The sequence below is a fragment of the Barbus barbus genome (assembly GCF_936440315.1).
Source record: "Barbus barbus genome assembly, chromosome: 35".
Lineage (NCBI taxonomy): Eukaryota > Metazoa > Chordata > Actinopteri > Cypriniformes > Cyprinidae > Barbus > Barbus barbus.
This window is the reverse complement of record NC_136763.1, coordinates 3,882,097-3,896,959: the sequence shown is the minus strand read 5'-3', so window position 1 is coordinate 3,896,959 and position 14,863 is coordinate 3,882,097. Positions and strand designations below refer to the sequence as shown.

Genomic DNA, 14,863 nt, shown 5'->3' with positions numbered 1-14,863 from the left:
CAGAATTGTATTTATTTATTTGCTTACTTTTACAAAGTATGTTCCCTCTCCGTGTCTTGACTTTGCATGTAGCAGCCACGGAAAACCTTATAGAGTACCACAATTCAAGACAATTCAAAAGGTATATTTTATTATAACTAGACATGTAGTAATTTTATATAAACTGGTTAACACTTATGTACTGTATAGTTTATTTACAGCATGTTCATGCTAGGAAATAAAATGACAGAAAAGTACTGAGTACACAAGTAAACACCAATATGGTATAAAATATATAGAAAATGTAATGGTAAACAACTAGTGATAAAATGGTTAAGGCTTAAAATGTGTAAAATTAACATGTTAGTTGTTAATATTTCAACATGATAATAAGTATAAACATGAATAATAAGCCAAGGAGGTATTCTAGACGTTGATACAGCTACACAAATCTCATGGGCAACTCTACAGCTTTTTTCCCCAAATATCGTTCTCTCCGGTGTAAAATTTATAATGGCTGAATCTCACAAGAACATGTCCAGGTCATATATTTCACGCCAAAATCAAAAGAATAAACACTAAAATATATTTTGAACAAAAGAAAATGAAGCCTATTTTCTAAGGACCAATAAGATTTTTATGACACGTTCCATAAAATTCACCCAAAACAAAAATAATATCATATTAATACTAATATTAAAATAAACACACTGCCGTTCAAAAGTTTTTAACGGAGTCTCTTATGCTCATCAAGGCTGTATTTATTTGATCAAAAATGCAGGGAAAAAAAACAGTAATTTGCTAAATATTATTGCAATTTCTAATATTGGTTTCCTATTTTAATATACTGTATTAGATCATTTATATCTGTGATGCAGCACTGAATTTTCAGCATCATTACTCCAGTTTTCAGTCACATCCTTCAGAAATCATTCCAATATCCTGATTTATTGCATACATCTAAATTACATTTTAAAGTATATTAAAATAGTAAACTTATTTTAAATGGCAATAATATTTTACAAAATGACTTTTTCTGTATTTTTGATCAAATCGATACAGCCTTGTTGAGCATAAGAAACTTTTTTTTTTTTTTTTTTTTTTTTTTTTATGTAAAAATCTTTCTAATTTTTAGTTTAGACATGCCTCTTATGCAAAAAAAAAAAAGCCTTCATTTTCTTTTATTCTAAATATAATAGTTTGGACATTTCTTGGCTAGAATGTCAAGTGCATGCTGACATCCGTAACACAATGCAGTGGGTTTGAATCGTATCAGGTTTTTTTAAACACTATACGTGTCCATTCTGAAACATCAGGGTCTTTTGGGAACCATATTCCATTTTTGGCACCAGAATTTGTAAAGCACTAAAGGATTAATCTCGCAAAACATCTAAATCGTCTGCTGAATTGTCTATAAAGTCAGATTTATAACAGTCTTTTGAGAATTTAACATTTAATTCTAAAGCTATTTTCAGTTTATATTTCAGTTTTAATATGAAAGAAAACTATTGTATGATTGACATTACCCAAACACAAGACCACTGGTCTCTAAACCGACTTGAGTTGCCCAAAAGAAGGGGATTTTTTTTTTCATTTTGTTCCCCCAGACAGCATAGAAAAATATGAGAGGAGGTACTGGACTTGGTCCAAGCTTTAAACATACAACGTACGTCTTCTGATTTTATAATGCATAATACCTACAGTCCAAAACATTTAGCTGCCAAGAGCAATGCCTTTATTGTCGTAACAGACCAGAAACATTTAAAGCCAAACCTGTGTGGCCTGAAAGTGCTGTGAAACCATCTTTGGATTTCCCGATTATTCCCTCTCAACTCAACAATGAGTCGGAGAAGAGGAATGTGTGTAATAGAAACTTCCTAAAGCGCTGCTGAGTTTGAGCCTCTATCCACACAGTCTAATACATGTTGGAATGTTCTCAAAACCCGAAACAAACTAACAAACACACACACACACAAATAAATGTCAAACCACCGAGAACAGGCGATTTTGCTTGTTTATGCCAAGGTTGGGAAAGACTGAGCGACTGTGGGCTGGTCCAGGACCAGCGTGCTCAGATGAGGGAAATGCGAACGGGAACGCTGGGCGATTCGGTCCTTTGTGGCGAGTGTTGACTCACCAGATGTTCTACCACCGTGTGCTTAGACATGTGTTTCATAAGGTAGGTCTCCTGGAAAGGGACGTTAATGACACATGTTTATGAAACAAGGAGAAGAATAAAAATAGTGTTAAAAGACTATACACAGCATGAAACTATTTTATGGATTTTCTGTAAGAAAAGATTCTCGAAATCTGGTACTACTATGGAAATGTAAAATAACAGCTAGATAAATAAATCACTAAAAATATTTGATATGAAAGCTGTAAAATAAAATTGTTTCTCGTTTTTAATAATGTATAAAATAAAGGACAATATAAGAAGTGCCACATCCCAGTGGTTCCCAAACTGTGGTACTCAGGGTTATTATAGTATACTATTAAAATATTTGTTAATTGAAGTTAAATAAAATAATCCTCAATTATTTGTTTCAGCTAGTTGTCAAGGCAACATTTATCATTTTTATTTAGTTTAATAGCGTACTAAAATAAACTAAAAATTAATAAAAGCTATATAGAGATTAAAAACAAAACCTAATATCAAAATGACTAAAACTTTAACGAAAAGTAAAATGAAAAAATAATCAAAACGAATTCAAACTGTTAATAAAAACTATAATATTGTATACTAAAATAACACTAGTGGTATTATCTTTAAAAAAACTAAAAATATTTAAATGGTCACATTTTATTTTATATACAGTGGCATGCGAAAGTTTGGGAACCCCTTGCAGAATCTGTGAAAATGTGGATAATTTTACCAAAATAAGAGAGATCATACACAATGCATGTTATTTTTTATTTAGTACTGTCCTGAGTAAGATATTTTCCATAAAAGATGTTTACATATAGTCCACAAGACAAATAAATAGCTGAAATTATTAAAATAACCACATTCAAAATTTGGGAACCCTTGGTTCTTAATACTGTGTGTGGTTACCTGGATGACCCAAGACTGTTTTTTTGTTTTGTGATGGTTGTTCATGAGTCCCTTGTTTGTTCTGAACAGTTCAACTGAGCACTGTTCTTCAGAAAAATCCTCCAGGTCCTGCAGATTCTTCAGTTTTCCAGCATCTTTTGCATATTTGAACCCTTTCCAGCAGTGACTGTATGATTTTGAGATCCATCTTTTCACGCTGAGGATGATTGAGGGACTCAAACACAACAATTAAAAAAGGTTCAAACATTCACTGATGCTCCTGAAGGAAACACGATGCATTAAGAGCCGGGGGGTGAAAACTTTTGAACAGGATGAAGATGTCCAAATTTTTCTTATTTTGTTGAAATATCATATTTTTCCATTTAGTACTGCCCTTCTGACGCGACAGAAGATACTTGCATGTTTCCTGGAAGACAAATGAAGTACAATTTACCTTGATCTTCAAATTCAAAAAGTTTTCACCCCCGGCTCTTAATGCATCGTGTTTCCTTCTGGAGCATCAGTGAATGTTTAACCTTTTTTAATTGTTGTGTTTGAGTTCCTCAATCATCCTCAGTGTGAAAAGGTGGATCTCAAAATCATACAGTTACTGCTGGAAAGGGTTCAAATATGCAAAAGATGCTGGAAAACTGCAGGACCTGGAGGATTTTTTCTGAAGAACAGTGCTCAGTTGAACTGTTCAGAACAAACAAGGGATTCATGAACAACCATCAAAAACAAAAAAACAGTCGTAGATCATCCAGGTAACCACACACAGTATTAAGAACCAAGGGTTCCCAAACTTTTGAATGTGGTTATTTTAATAATTTCAGCTATTTATTTGTCTTGTGGACTATATGTAAACATCTTTTATGGAAAATATCTTACTCAGGACAGCACTAAATAAAAAATAACATGCATTTTGTATGATCTCTCTTATTTTGGTAAAATTATCCACATTTTCACAGATTCTGCAAGGGGTGCCCAAACTTTCGATCCCCACTGTAGCTGTATTTCTCATTTGGATCTGTTTGTTCAGAAATTGTTCAAATATATGTATACGTTTCAAGATTTTAAAAGAAGTGAGCTTCATTTCTTAGGTAATGTAACCGGTCACCATTCATTTTTCCCCCAACATTTCTAAATCACCCTTTTGGGATTTTTTGTGACTTTTTTTGTCAACTTTTTATGGTCTTATTGTGTCAATTAATTTTTTTTAATCTATCAGTTAATGTAAGGTAATAAATACTGCATGCATATAAAAGAATCAGCATTTTTAGTATACAGCATGTCAGCATCTTCATAAAGTATTTCATGTCAACTGCACATGAACTGTTTTAAGAGCACATGGTTCTTGGGTCTGAAAGTTTAACAACAACTACAACTACACCTACATCCCACTCCACTCAATGCAGGGCGGTGGAGGAGTCAGAGTGATGAACGCTGTAGTACTTACTGAGGTGTAGGCTCGACCACACATGCTGCAGCAAAAAGCCTTGGCGTTTTTGATCGCGTGAGCCGACAAGTGGATTTGGAGGGAGGCGGAGTCAGAGTAAGCGCGGTAACAGTTGGAGCACTTGTAAGGCTTGTCTTTATTATGTGACCTCTGGTGAGACTGTGGGGAGTAAAGAAAAAGTTCACTTAATTTAAATATATATATATTATTTTCAGGTTTAGTTTATAAATATGTGTGTGTGTGTATATAGTATATATACTAGCATCATTTCTCATCTATCATCCATCTATATAATAAATAAAAAGACATTTTATGTATACTTAATACTGTACATATTTGACATTTTTAATGAACTATGTGAACAATTGCAAAAGAAGAGATATTTAGGTCTTACTTGCAGATTGGAGAGCTGTGTGAAGGATTTTTCACAGCCTGGTTGGAGACATTTATATGGCCGATCACCTGTGTGGATTCTGTAGCAAAGCAAAATGTGATGACAAATATCAACCTGAAGTTCTTCAAATCAAACACGTGCACAAACCGAGGCTGTAAAGTCACCTGGTGTGCTGCTGTAAGTGTGAGAGCTGGCGGAAGGATTTCTCGCAGTAGGAGCAGTGATACGGCTTCACTCCCAGGTGAATGCGCAGGTGCTGGGCCAGGTAGGACGCGTTGGCGAAGGACTTGGTGCAGTGAGGGCACTTGTGTGGCTTTGCTTCCGTGTGGGACTTGGAGTGAATCTGCATGTCTGACTTGGAGAAGAATGTCAGCGGACACACTTTACATCTGAAAGATGAAATGCAAATTGTTCCTGAAAACGTGGGGCACTGAGTATAGGTTATGTGGCCAGTAAAATCTGCAAATGGTATGAAAGCAATTTAGATGACACATAAAGTGAAAAGTAAATTAAATTTGTGTTTACACCAAGAGCTGAGACACATGAAAAAGAATGGCATTCCACATTACAATATTTACATTTAGGGCTGTATGATTAATCAAAATAAAATGGAAATGCTTTTGATATGCTTTTCTTATATTTTCTTAAATGGTACATTTTTATTTTACATTGAAACATTACATTAGCAATATTTCACATTTTGTTTAATATTTCTATTTAATAATAAATAATGATAATGATAATCAATGATTATTATCACTATTGTTATTAAAAATATTTTTAGAAATATCAAATTATCAAAATGATGTATACATTTTTGGCCAAATATAATATAAAATCTAAATATAAATTAAATATAAAATATAAATTAAAATATAAATTTTTGGCCAAATTGTGCAATAAATAAATAAATAAATCATAAATTAAACCACAACTGCCATTTTTAACAGAGAAAAAAATTGCAATTACATTTTTCCCACATCATTTGGTCTCGTTCTGTCTCGCGTATCTTGTCTAATACTTCAACAAACTAAATGGAAATGAAATCATATACACATATATATATACACATATATATATATATATTGAATTTGTACATGTGTATGTATATATGTGTATGTGTTGTACATATGCATATATATAGTTGTTTATTTTGGTGTTTGGCTTAGTGTTATGTTAGAATCATTATTATACTCATACCTTTTGTTCTTTAATATTTTGAAATGTTTTTAGCTTTATTTTTTGTTTTTATTTAAATGTTAAGTTTTGAAATTTTGTTGAATGCATTTGTCATTTTTATTTAATTTCTTTATTTTTAAAATGTGTATAGGTAGTATTTATAAAGTTTTAGCTTTTAGTTTTGGATCTGTTTTTAGTTGTTTTAATACTACAATTGATTGCTTCTGTTGTCCTCATTTGTAAGTTGCTTTGGATAAAAGCGTCTGCTAAATGACTAAATAATAATAATAATATTCATGCAGCCCTTTTTGGCAGATACTTTTGTGACTTGCATTGCATTCAAACTATACAATTGATCAGTTAATGCATTCTCTGGGAATCAAACCTATTACGTTGGCGTTGCAAGCAGCCTGACGCACCATACTTGAAATGCATGCAGTAAATATTCTGAAATATGAGAGCTAACTATTTGACTTTTTTATTTAGTAATAATAATGCTAACAACAACAACAACAATAATAATGCTATTATTATTATCACAAATTGTGCAGAAGAGCTAAACTGGAGCAGAAAATCTTAATTTTGGGGTAAAGGGCAAAGCATTCTTTTAAAGGGATGGTTCACCCAAAAATGAAAATTCTGTCATTAATTACTCACCATCATGCCGTTCCGAACCCATAAGACCTTCATTCATCTTCGAAACTTCGAAATACAAATTATGTATTTTTTATCAAATCCGAGAGCTTTCTGACCCTGCATAGACAGCAATGTAACTACGACGTTCAAGGCCCAGAAATAAGGACACTGGTAAAATAGTCCATGTGACATCAGTGGTTCAACTGTAATGTTATGAAGCTACAAGAATACTTTTTGTGTGCAAAGAAAATAAAAATAATGACTTTATTCAACGATTTCTTCTCTTCCGTGTCAGACAACGCACGTTCACAAAAGTACCATGATGCATGCGTGCATTCCTCTGCTTGTAAACAAGGTGCAGGGCATCCAGGTTCAACATCAGGTGCATCTACTGTTGTGAAGATGTCAGTTTTGTTGCTGTCTATGCAGCTCTCAGATTTCATCAAAAATTTCTTCATTTGTGTTCCGATGAACAAAGGTCTTACGGGTTTGGAACAACATGAGAGTGAGTAATTAATGACAGAATTTTCATTTTTGGGTGAACTATCCCTTTAAACAAATTGTTATCTTCTGAAGTTGTACCTGTAGGTTTTGCCCTCTTTGGCAGTGATGGTGAGAGTTGATTGGTCGGCTCCAGAGGCCAGGATTGGGTAGGGAACGACTAAGAGCGGCCCAGTGGGGTTTTCAGCTTTGATCTTTTTGCGACCTCGACCTATGCTCTTCGGAGGAGGACCCAGCAGTCCTGCCAGTCCTCCACTGTTTTTGATAATGTCCATTCCTGGCCCGCCAGACAGTCCTGAGATGAGGTGTGGGGAAGGAGCGCCGCCCTGACGCGTCTGACTGCTGGTGGTTGGAGTGGTCAGGGTGCTCGACGTCATGCTCTCTGACGTGTTGTGGTTGGCAGTTCGAGAAGACGTCAGTGACAGTCCTGAAAATGAACCTCATTTTAAGGAACAGTTCACCCACAAATGGAAATTTGCCGATAATTTACTCACCCTCAGGCCATCCAAGATCTAGAGTTTGTTTCTTCATGGAAAGCTATTTTTGAAAATTTTTAGAACCAATGGATCCTCTGCAGTGAATGGGTGCCATCAGAATCAGAGCTCTAACAGCTGATAAAAACATCACAATAATCCAAAAGCAATTCACTTAACCTGCACATATTTCTCTCCCCTTTCAGATGAGACAACTAGTATTTTGTCCAGAAGTTAAAATTTGTTTATTAAAAACACGCAGCGTTTCGCTTCACAAGATGTTAATCGATGGACTGAAGACGTGTGGATTATTGTGATGTTTTTATCAGCTGTTTGGACTCTCCTTCTGACGGCACCCATTCACTGCAGAGGATCCTTTGGTGAGCAAGTGATGTAATGCTGCATTTCTCCAAATCTGATGAAGAAACAAACTCATCTACATCTTGGAGAGCCTGAGGTCAGCGAATTTTCATATTTTTTTCATTTAAGGGTGAACTGTTCTTTAAATGCAAGCAAGAACATATTTGCATTCACGTACCTGACAGATGATTCGCTCTGGATGGCTGGTCTATGATTTGCCGCAAATGCCAGTCTTCCCACAATCCTCTCGCTTTAATAGCCGTTTTATCGTCCAGATTCAAGTTTACATCACCCAGAATACGACCTGCCCACATTATGTGCACAGTTAGCAGTATTCATGTGTCTCAGTGAGCAGATCTGTGCTATGCAGTGGAGAATGTACCTGCGACGGTGCTGGAGGCGGGTCGAGCGTGTAGGGCAATGTCGGGCTGGGTGGTGCTGTGAGCGTGGAGGCCCGGCATCTGCTGTAGCTTAGGCGTTGATATATTGTGCTGCCCGCCTTCTGTGGCCGTGGGCGACACCAGCAAGGGCTGCTGGGAAGGGACAGAAGTGGGCGGCAGGTGTGGAGGTCTGATTTTCTCCGCCATGAGCTGTTCTTTGATCTTGTTGATCAGCACGAGGTTATCCAACTTGGGAAAAAAGGGGGAAAGTGAGATTAGAACAAGCAGTGGTTCAAATCCTCCTGGTACTGAACTACTGACATGATGCGAAGAACATGTGTTTAATCCTGTAAAGCCTGACTTATGAAACAAGACAGAAAAATCGAATTTTCAGCAGTATGTTGATCATTTAGAGGCCTTAGAAATTTGATATGATACAGCAGGCTTTATTGGGTTAAAAGTGTTTCTGGTCTAGAGAAAGATCTGACAGAACATTTAAAAGATAAGATGTGTTTTAAACTCTACACTTTATCATCCTGACGCCCTTATCTGCTACTTACGACAACTAGCAAACAATAACGATTAAGCCTAGTGCTGAACTAAAGTAAATTATTGATGCTAAACTGTTTAGATAAACGACAAGAATTAATGAAGTCTGTCCATTGATGCATGTTTGTTTCCTTACCTGACCAGGAATAGATGGTGGAGGAGGCCAGAAGTATGGATTATTAAATCGAGGTTCTGCCATTCTGAAACACACACAGTCATGCTTGATTAACGATGCTTTATTTTATCATCATTCATTGTTACGCAGCTTTTATTTGACCAACCTTATGCTGAGAACAAACCAAATGGATCTTTTCAGGAATGCACATTTAATTTGAATTACTTGTTGCTGAGAGATTAAAAGATCAGAAGACAATAATGACTGATAATGACAAAGTTTGGGGGGGCAATGCAGCAGGATCTGAAGGTTGCAATGTTTGACTAGGCCCGAAACACACAATAGCCTTTAAAAATCACACTATGGTTGCTGGAAGGTTCACAGAAATGTACAATTTCTCACTGAAGGCTCTTGGTTCATATGTGACTGAATGAGAGTGAGGCAGCTGAAATAAACTGGAAAAAACATAATGCATGAATCAATACTGCCCTCCCATGATTATTTATTGATTTGAAATGCAGATCTAATCCAAGATGACTTAAATTGCAACTTAGTGCAGTACATTAGTTCAGCAACAACATTCACAACCCATTTAACTTTCATGAAATGATGCTGTATGTATATCATAAAACATGACGTTCAATAAAATACTCAAGGATACTGAAAAAAACTAAATGCTGGGACTTAAAGGAATAGTTCACCCAAATATGAAAATTTGTTGAACATTTACTCTCCCTCATGCCATCTAAGATGTAGATGAGTTTGTTTCTTCATCAGAACAGATTTGGAGAAATGTAACATTACATCACTTGCTCACCAGTGGATGGGTGCCGTCAGAATGAGAGTCCAAATAGCTAATAAAAACGTCACAATAATTCACAAGTAATCTACACAACTCCAGTCCATCAGTTACCATTTATAAACTGTGTGTTTGAAACAAATCCATCATTGCGATGTTTTTAACTTTAAATGGTTTCTTTTGGCTACATTATAAGTACTCTATCCATAATATTACTTTCTCTAATGAAAAAGACGTCTCATCTGAATCAGGAGAGAAATATGCACAGATCAAGCACCGTTTACGAGTCCAAAACAGTTCCAAACAAAGATGTCAGTGGATTTTGATGTGAGAGGACCATAGGAGATGGACTTTTTCACTGGAGGAAGAGATATTATGGACTGATTATAGACTGAAATTTAGTCCAGAAGCAACAATGGATTTGTTTACAAACATGCAGCTTTTCACTTCACAAGATGTTAATTGATGGACTGGAGTTGTGTGGATTATTGTGATGTATTGTGATCAGCTGTTTGGACTCTCATTCTGACGGCACCCATTCACTGCAGAGGATCCATTGGTGGGCAAGTCATGCAACGCTACATTTCACCAAATCTGTTCTGATGATGAAACAAACTCATCCACATCTTGGATGACCAGAAAGTAAATACATTTCCAGCAAACGTTCATTTTTGCGTGAACTTTAACGGAGCAGTTTTCTTTAAAACAACATACACTTATGAATCATTAGAAATATGGCCAGAAAAGTACATTTTAGGATTAATTTGAACATTAAACGGTGTTCTTAAGGAATCAAACACTGGGATCATGTACTGCTTTATGTACAGAGTTACAGTAAAGCTTAATTATAGCGATATGGAATGACTGCCATTGTTCAGAGGCTTGTTGGCTTAAGTCTTGAGCTAATACTCTTATTAATTGCAGACTGTGCCTTTAAATGCATCAGCACATTACTTAGCATTATTCATAACACATTGATATGAATATGATACAACACAGAACAAGCATTTCAAGCAAACTCATGCTGTTTGTTCAGAAACAGTTCACACACCCACAGCAGATTACTCAATATTGCCAAACTCAACATGACAATCATTGGGAAAATCAAAAAAATTACAACTTCCTAAAGCAAGACACTTTGAATATTACTTGTTAAATTGCTGGAATTGTAATAGCAAAATAAAAATGCATTTGCTGTGATGGTGTAAACTTCAAATTATTGGTCTTATCACAAATTTTACACAAAGTTTCAAAGCAAAGCTGAATGTAAAGTCATAAAAATAAACTAAAAAAAAAGATCATGTTTGAGCATTTAAATGTTAAAACCTGAAAATGTCAAATGCATATGTAAATGTGGCAGATTCATATGGAAAAGTGAAAACTCTACCCCACAGTTTTAGCAGGAAGTGAAACAGACACCTTTCAGCATCATTAAGGAAATATTCAGCGGGGTCTGGGCTTATATATTTGGACATATCGCTTTTATTATTTTTGGCTCCGCTAAATGAATTTCTCTGCAAGGCCCTTTAGTCAAACACTCTCAAGACCCATAAGCACTGCCAAAACATTCATAGCACAGTGTCATGGACATAATGCAAGAAAACTATACGCCTAAAGTAATCACACCGTATGGAACCGTTTCTTAAGGTCCAGATGGGTAAAGGTAAAAATTAGAAGGGCGGAAAGATAAACGTCATTGTCCTCTTTGTTCAATACAACCACTTCAAGGAATCCTTTCCTGTTGCGTTCTGGCCAGTTTGAACTTTTTCCTGTAAATACTAGATAATGATATCACATTCGAATAAAGCCTACTGACTTGACAACTTTCCAAATGTAAAAAAAAAAAAAAAATTTTTTTACTTTTCTGGGATTTTTTCTACCTTGTTGTTGTCAAAAATGACGGGCCTTCAAAGAATCGCTTATAAATATCTTGCTATGCTTTATTACCTCCAAATACTGGATTTAATATTTGAATCAACTTGTTTTAATTCAGCGATCACAGGTTTTGTGCTTCTTTTTGGAACTGATTTTTTATTGCACCTCAGTTTTTGAGTGAATATTGCCAAAATGATCCACATATAATGCTTTTTTGATTTTAAAAACAAGATACGCTTAGATAAATGAGGCCTACGAGCACAAAATCTGTGTTAAATAAAAGAAAAAAAAGTTGACAAAAAGGCTGAATTAAGTAAAGATCATGTTTCAAGAAGATATTTAGTAAATGTATCAAAACTTAATTTTGGATTAGTAATATGCATTGCTAAGAACTTCATTTGAACAACTTTAAAGGCGATTTTCAAATAGTTGCATCTCAGACAAATATTATCCTATCATAACAAACCACACTCATTCATTCAGCTTTCATATGATGTATAAATCTCAATAAATAAATAAAAAAAGACACTTATGACTGGTTTTGTGGTCCAGAGTCACAAATTATAATGAAAAGCCATTAACTAATAGCACTGAAATTCAAATACAATATTTAGAACTCAAAGGTACTTCCAAGAATACCATGGTAAATGTTCCAAAATAAACATGTACTATTTAGATGTAAATTCATCTGATAAAAAAACGCTACAATAGTGTAAGCTTCATTTTATAATCAAATCTACACAGAATTGTATCTACAGCTATTAGTTTCTTCACATGTAAATGACTCTGAGGTGAAGTCTGTGAGTGACAACATTTAAAACTATTTAACACGCAAATAAAAACCACACAGAAGCTTTAAACGACATGTACATATCAAATCAACATTTTAGCGAAGAATGACACGTCTCAGAAGCTTTGATATAAACTGAGATAAAACTTACTCAACTTTTTCTTTTATAGTATCGGCATCCTTGAGATTATTCTCGATTAAAGCACGTCGCGTTTGATCAAACGTCAAATTAAAAACAGTCGCAGAATAACGGAGGCGAACGGACGCTTCTGAAAGTCCAGCTCCCCGGTGTCTGCCTCTCCCACATTCTCAGACAGTTTTATTAAAAATTTCAGACAAAAGGAAAACAAAAATGGCAGCCTGTCTTATTTTTATAAGGACAGGGCGCCATATTCTGCAGATCCCAAAAATTTTAGCCAGAAAAATAAAGCGTGTGATTTCAGATGAAAAGAGCGACGTGTAAAACGCCGCATTATTTGTATTAAGTGCGCGAATGATTGTTTACTTAGATCTGCAGGTTTGAATAGCCCGGCTGCAGGAGAGAGGAGGAAAAAAAACAAAAAAACGAGAGACTTCCTACAACAATCATGCGATGCGAACAAATCTCGCAGATGGAACCAGACGCGCATCTCTCCGGCGAAAATGTAACATTTCTATAGTGACGCAGTTCTGCGGGAGCGCGCGGATGCAACATTGTTGCAACATGCGTCCGCTTTTGATTTATTTTTTCTTTTATTTGAACTTTTTGCTCAGTCGAATGACTGCTAGCGTCGCTTCAACGCATCGTGCAAACATCCAAAAAAATTCTATGCGATGGTGAAGATGGAAAGAGCGCGACAGACATACCTTGCACACCTCGACGGTGGATTTATTAGATTTAACGAAAGGTTCAGATGTTCTTTCGGCTTTGCCTTCAGAGGGAGTTCAGACCTTCCGGGTCGCCTGCCGTTCACTTCTGGGTGCTGCAGGCACAGAAATCATATATGATCAAATATACATCAGAGCTTTCCGCAGCAAAATAATCGGACTATTTCATATTTGGTGTTACTGTAACAAGTCAGAGAACTGATTTCGACTATACTGAGCTCAAAAGAGATTCAGAAGCGATCATAGAAAGAACAGATACTGTAATAGGCGTTTTCTATATATATATATATATATATATATATATATATATATATATATATATATATATATAAAGCCATTTGAAATAAGACATTGTTTTGTAACAGCACTGAAGAATTGCATAACGTCCATTTATACCTCTGTGTCTCATGGGATGTAAGTAGGTTGGATTTTAACAGGAATAGAATAGAGATACTGTGTGGAAACAAAAACAATATAAATATATAAGCCCTACTAATACAACCAGTCCAGTTATTATTATCTAAATACAAATAAACAAACATTGTATATATATATTTATCGTTAGTGAACTTAACCTGTGCCTACAAAACACATTTCAATCATTTAAGCATAAGGCTTTCAATTAATATGTTTATAAAGATGAATAACACAAATAGTTTTACATTATTAACATTGTTGATATTGATTGGTTGGCTATGTTTACAATACAATACACAAACTGCAAAGAGACAAGAGTAAACTCTTCAAGTATGTTATTATTAATATTATAAGATGTTTGTGTTTAATTAGTAGTTAATTATGTAAAGTAAATATTCATTTCTGATCAGGGTTATTATAGTTAAAGCCTTTTTGGTTACTTGAAATATAATAAAAATAAACCAAACAAACATATTTCAGCTTTAGTGTTAACTTGATGTACTAAAACTAAAACAACAACATATGAATTTCTGATCAGAATGATACTATATATACAAAATCATTACTTGAAATAAAATACACTTTAACTGAAATTATATATAAAACTTATTTTATTTTAGCTGGTTGCCAAAGGAACATTTCTCCCTTATATTTGGTTATATAGAAATAATAATTTATTATTAGGGTTGGTATAGTTGACTAAAACAAAAACCATGTTACTTGAAATAAGATAATCTTTAACTTAAAAAAGAAAAAATAGTTTCCAATATTTCACATTTCTATTTTCTTTAATTTGACAATTTTTATACAATAAAAATGTATAAAAACTATATGAACATTTTTAAAATTACTAACAAAAATAAAAACAACAAAACAACTCAAATTAAAATAAAACAAAATATAAGATGCAACATTTGATTTGATTAATAACAGATAAAATACTACTGTGTAAGTTTGTCTGTTGTTTAGTCTTCGAGCTGAACGATAGATGGCTGCACAGTCCTGTTCAGTCTGACTGCGTGGATCAGTCACAAACATCAGTCAAATAAAGCTCACGAA

At 34.6% G+C, this 14,863-nt stretch overlaps 1 protein-coding gene across 2 annotated transcripts; it reads right to left on the bottom strand.

Annotated features, from left to right (window-relative positions):
* On the bottom strand, window positions 1–13,614 carry LOC306855135 (zinc finger protein 362-like). 2 transcript variants are annotated; one of them, XM_079393586.1, is made up of 9 exons: window positions 13,367–13,614; window positions 9,078–9,141; window positions 8,395–8,641; window positions 8,191–8,316; window positions 7,261–7,606; window positions 5,028–5,252; window positions 4,864–4,942; window positions 4,470–4,628; window positions 1–2,167 (listed from the first exon to the last, which is right to left on the bottom strand). In XM_079393586.1, the coding sequence occupies exons 2-9, from the start codon at window positions 9,138–9,140 to the stop codon at window positions 2,051–2,053; spliced, it is 1,362 nt and encodes a 453-aa protein (XP_079249712.1). In that variant the 5' UTR covers window position 9,141; window positions 13,367–13,614; the 3' UTR covers window positions 1–2,050. The 2 variants fall into 2 exon arrangements, with proteins under 2 accessions (XP_079249712.1, XP_079249713.1); XM_079393587.1 differs by lacking the exon at window positions 13,367–13,614 and adding an exon at window positions 12,672–13,180.
* Between the last annotated feature and the right edge of the window lie 1,249 nt (window positions 13,615–14,863).

Excerpts from the sequence above, each read along its gene's own strand:
- LOC306855135 (XM_079393586.1), bottom strand. The coding sequence starts at position 9,140 with ATGGCAGAACCTCGATTTAATAATCCATACTTCTGGCCTCCTCCACCA. Across the intron at positions 7,607-8,190 it reads CAGAGCGAATCATCTGTCAG|GACTGTCACTGACGTCTTCT; the intron begins GTACGTGAATGC and ends GTTCATTTTCAG. Across the intron at positions 4,629-4,863 it reads CACAGCTCTCCAATCTGCAA|TCTCACCAGAGGTCACATAA; the intron begins GTAAGACCTAAA and ends TACTCCCCACAG.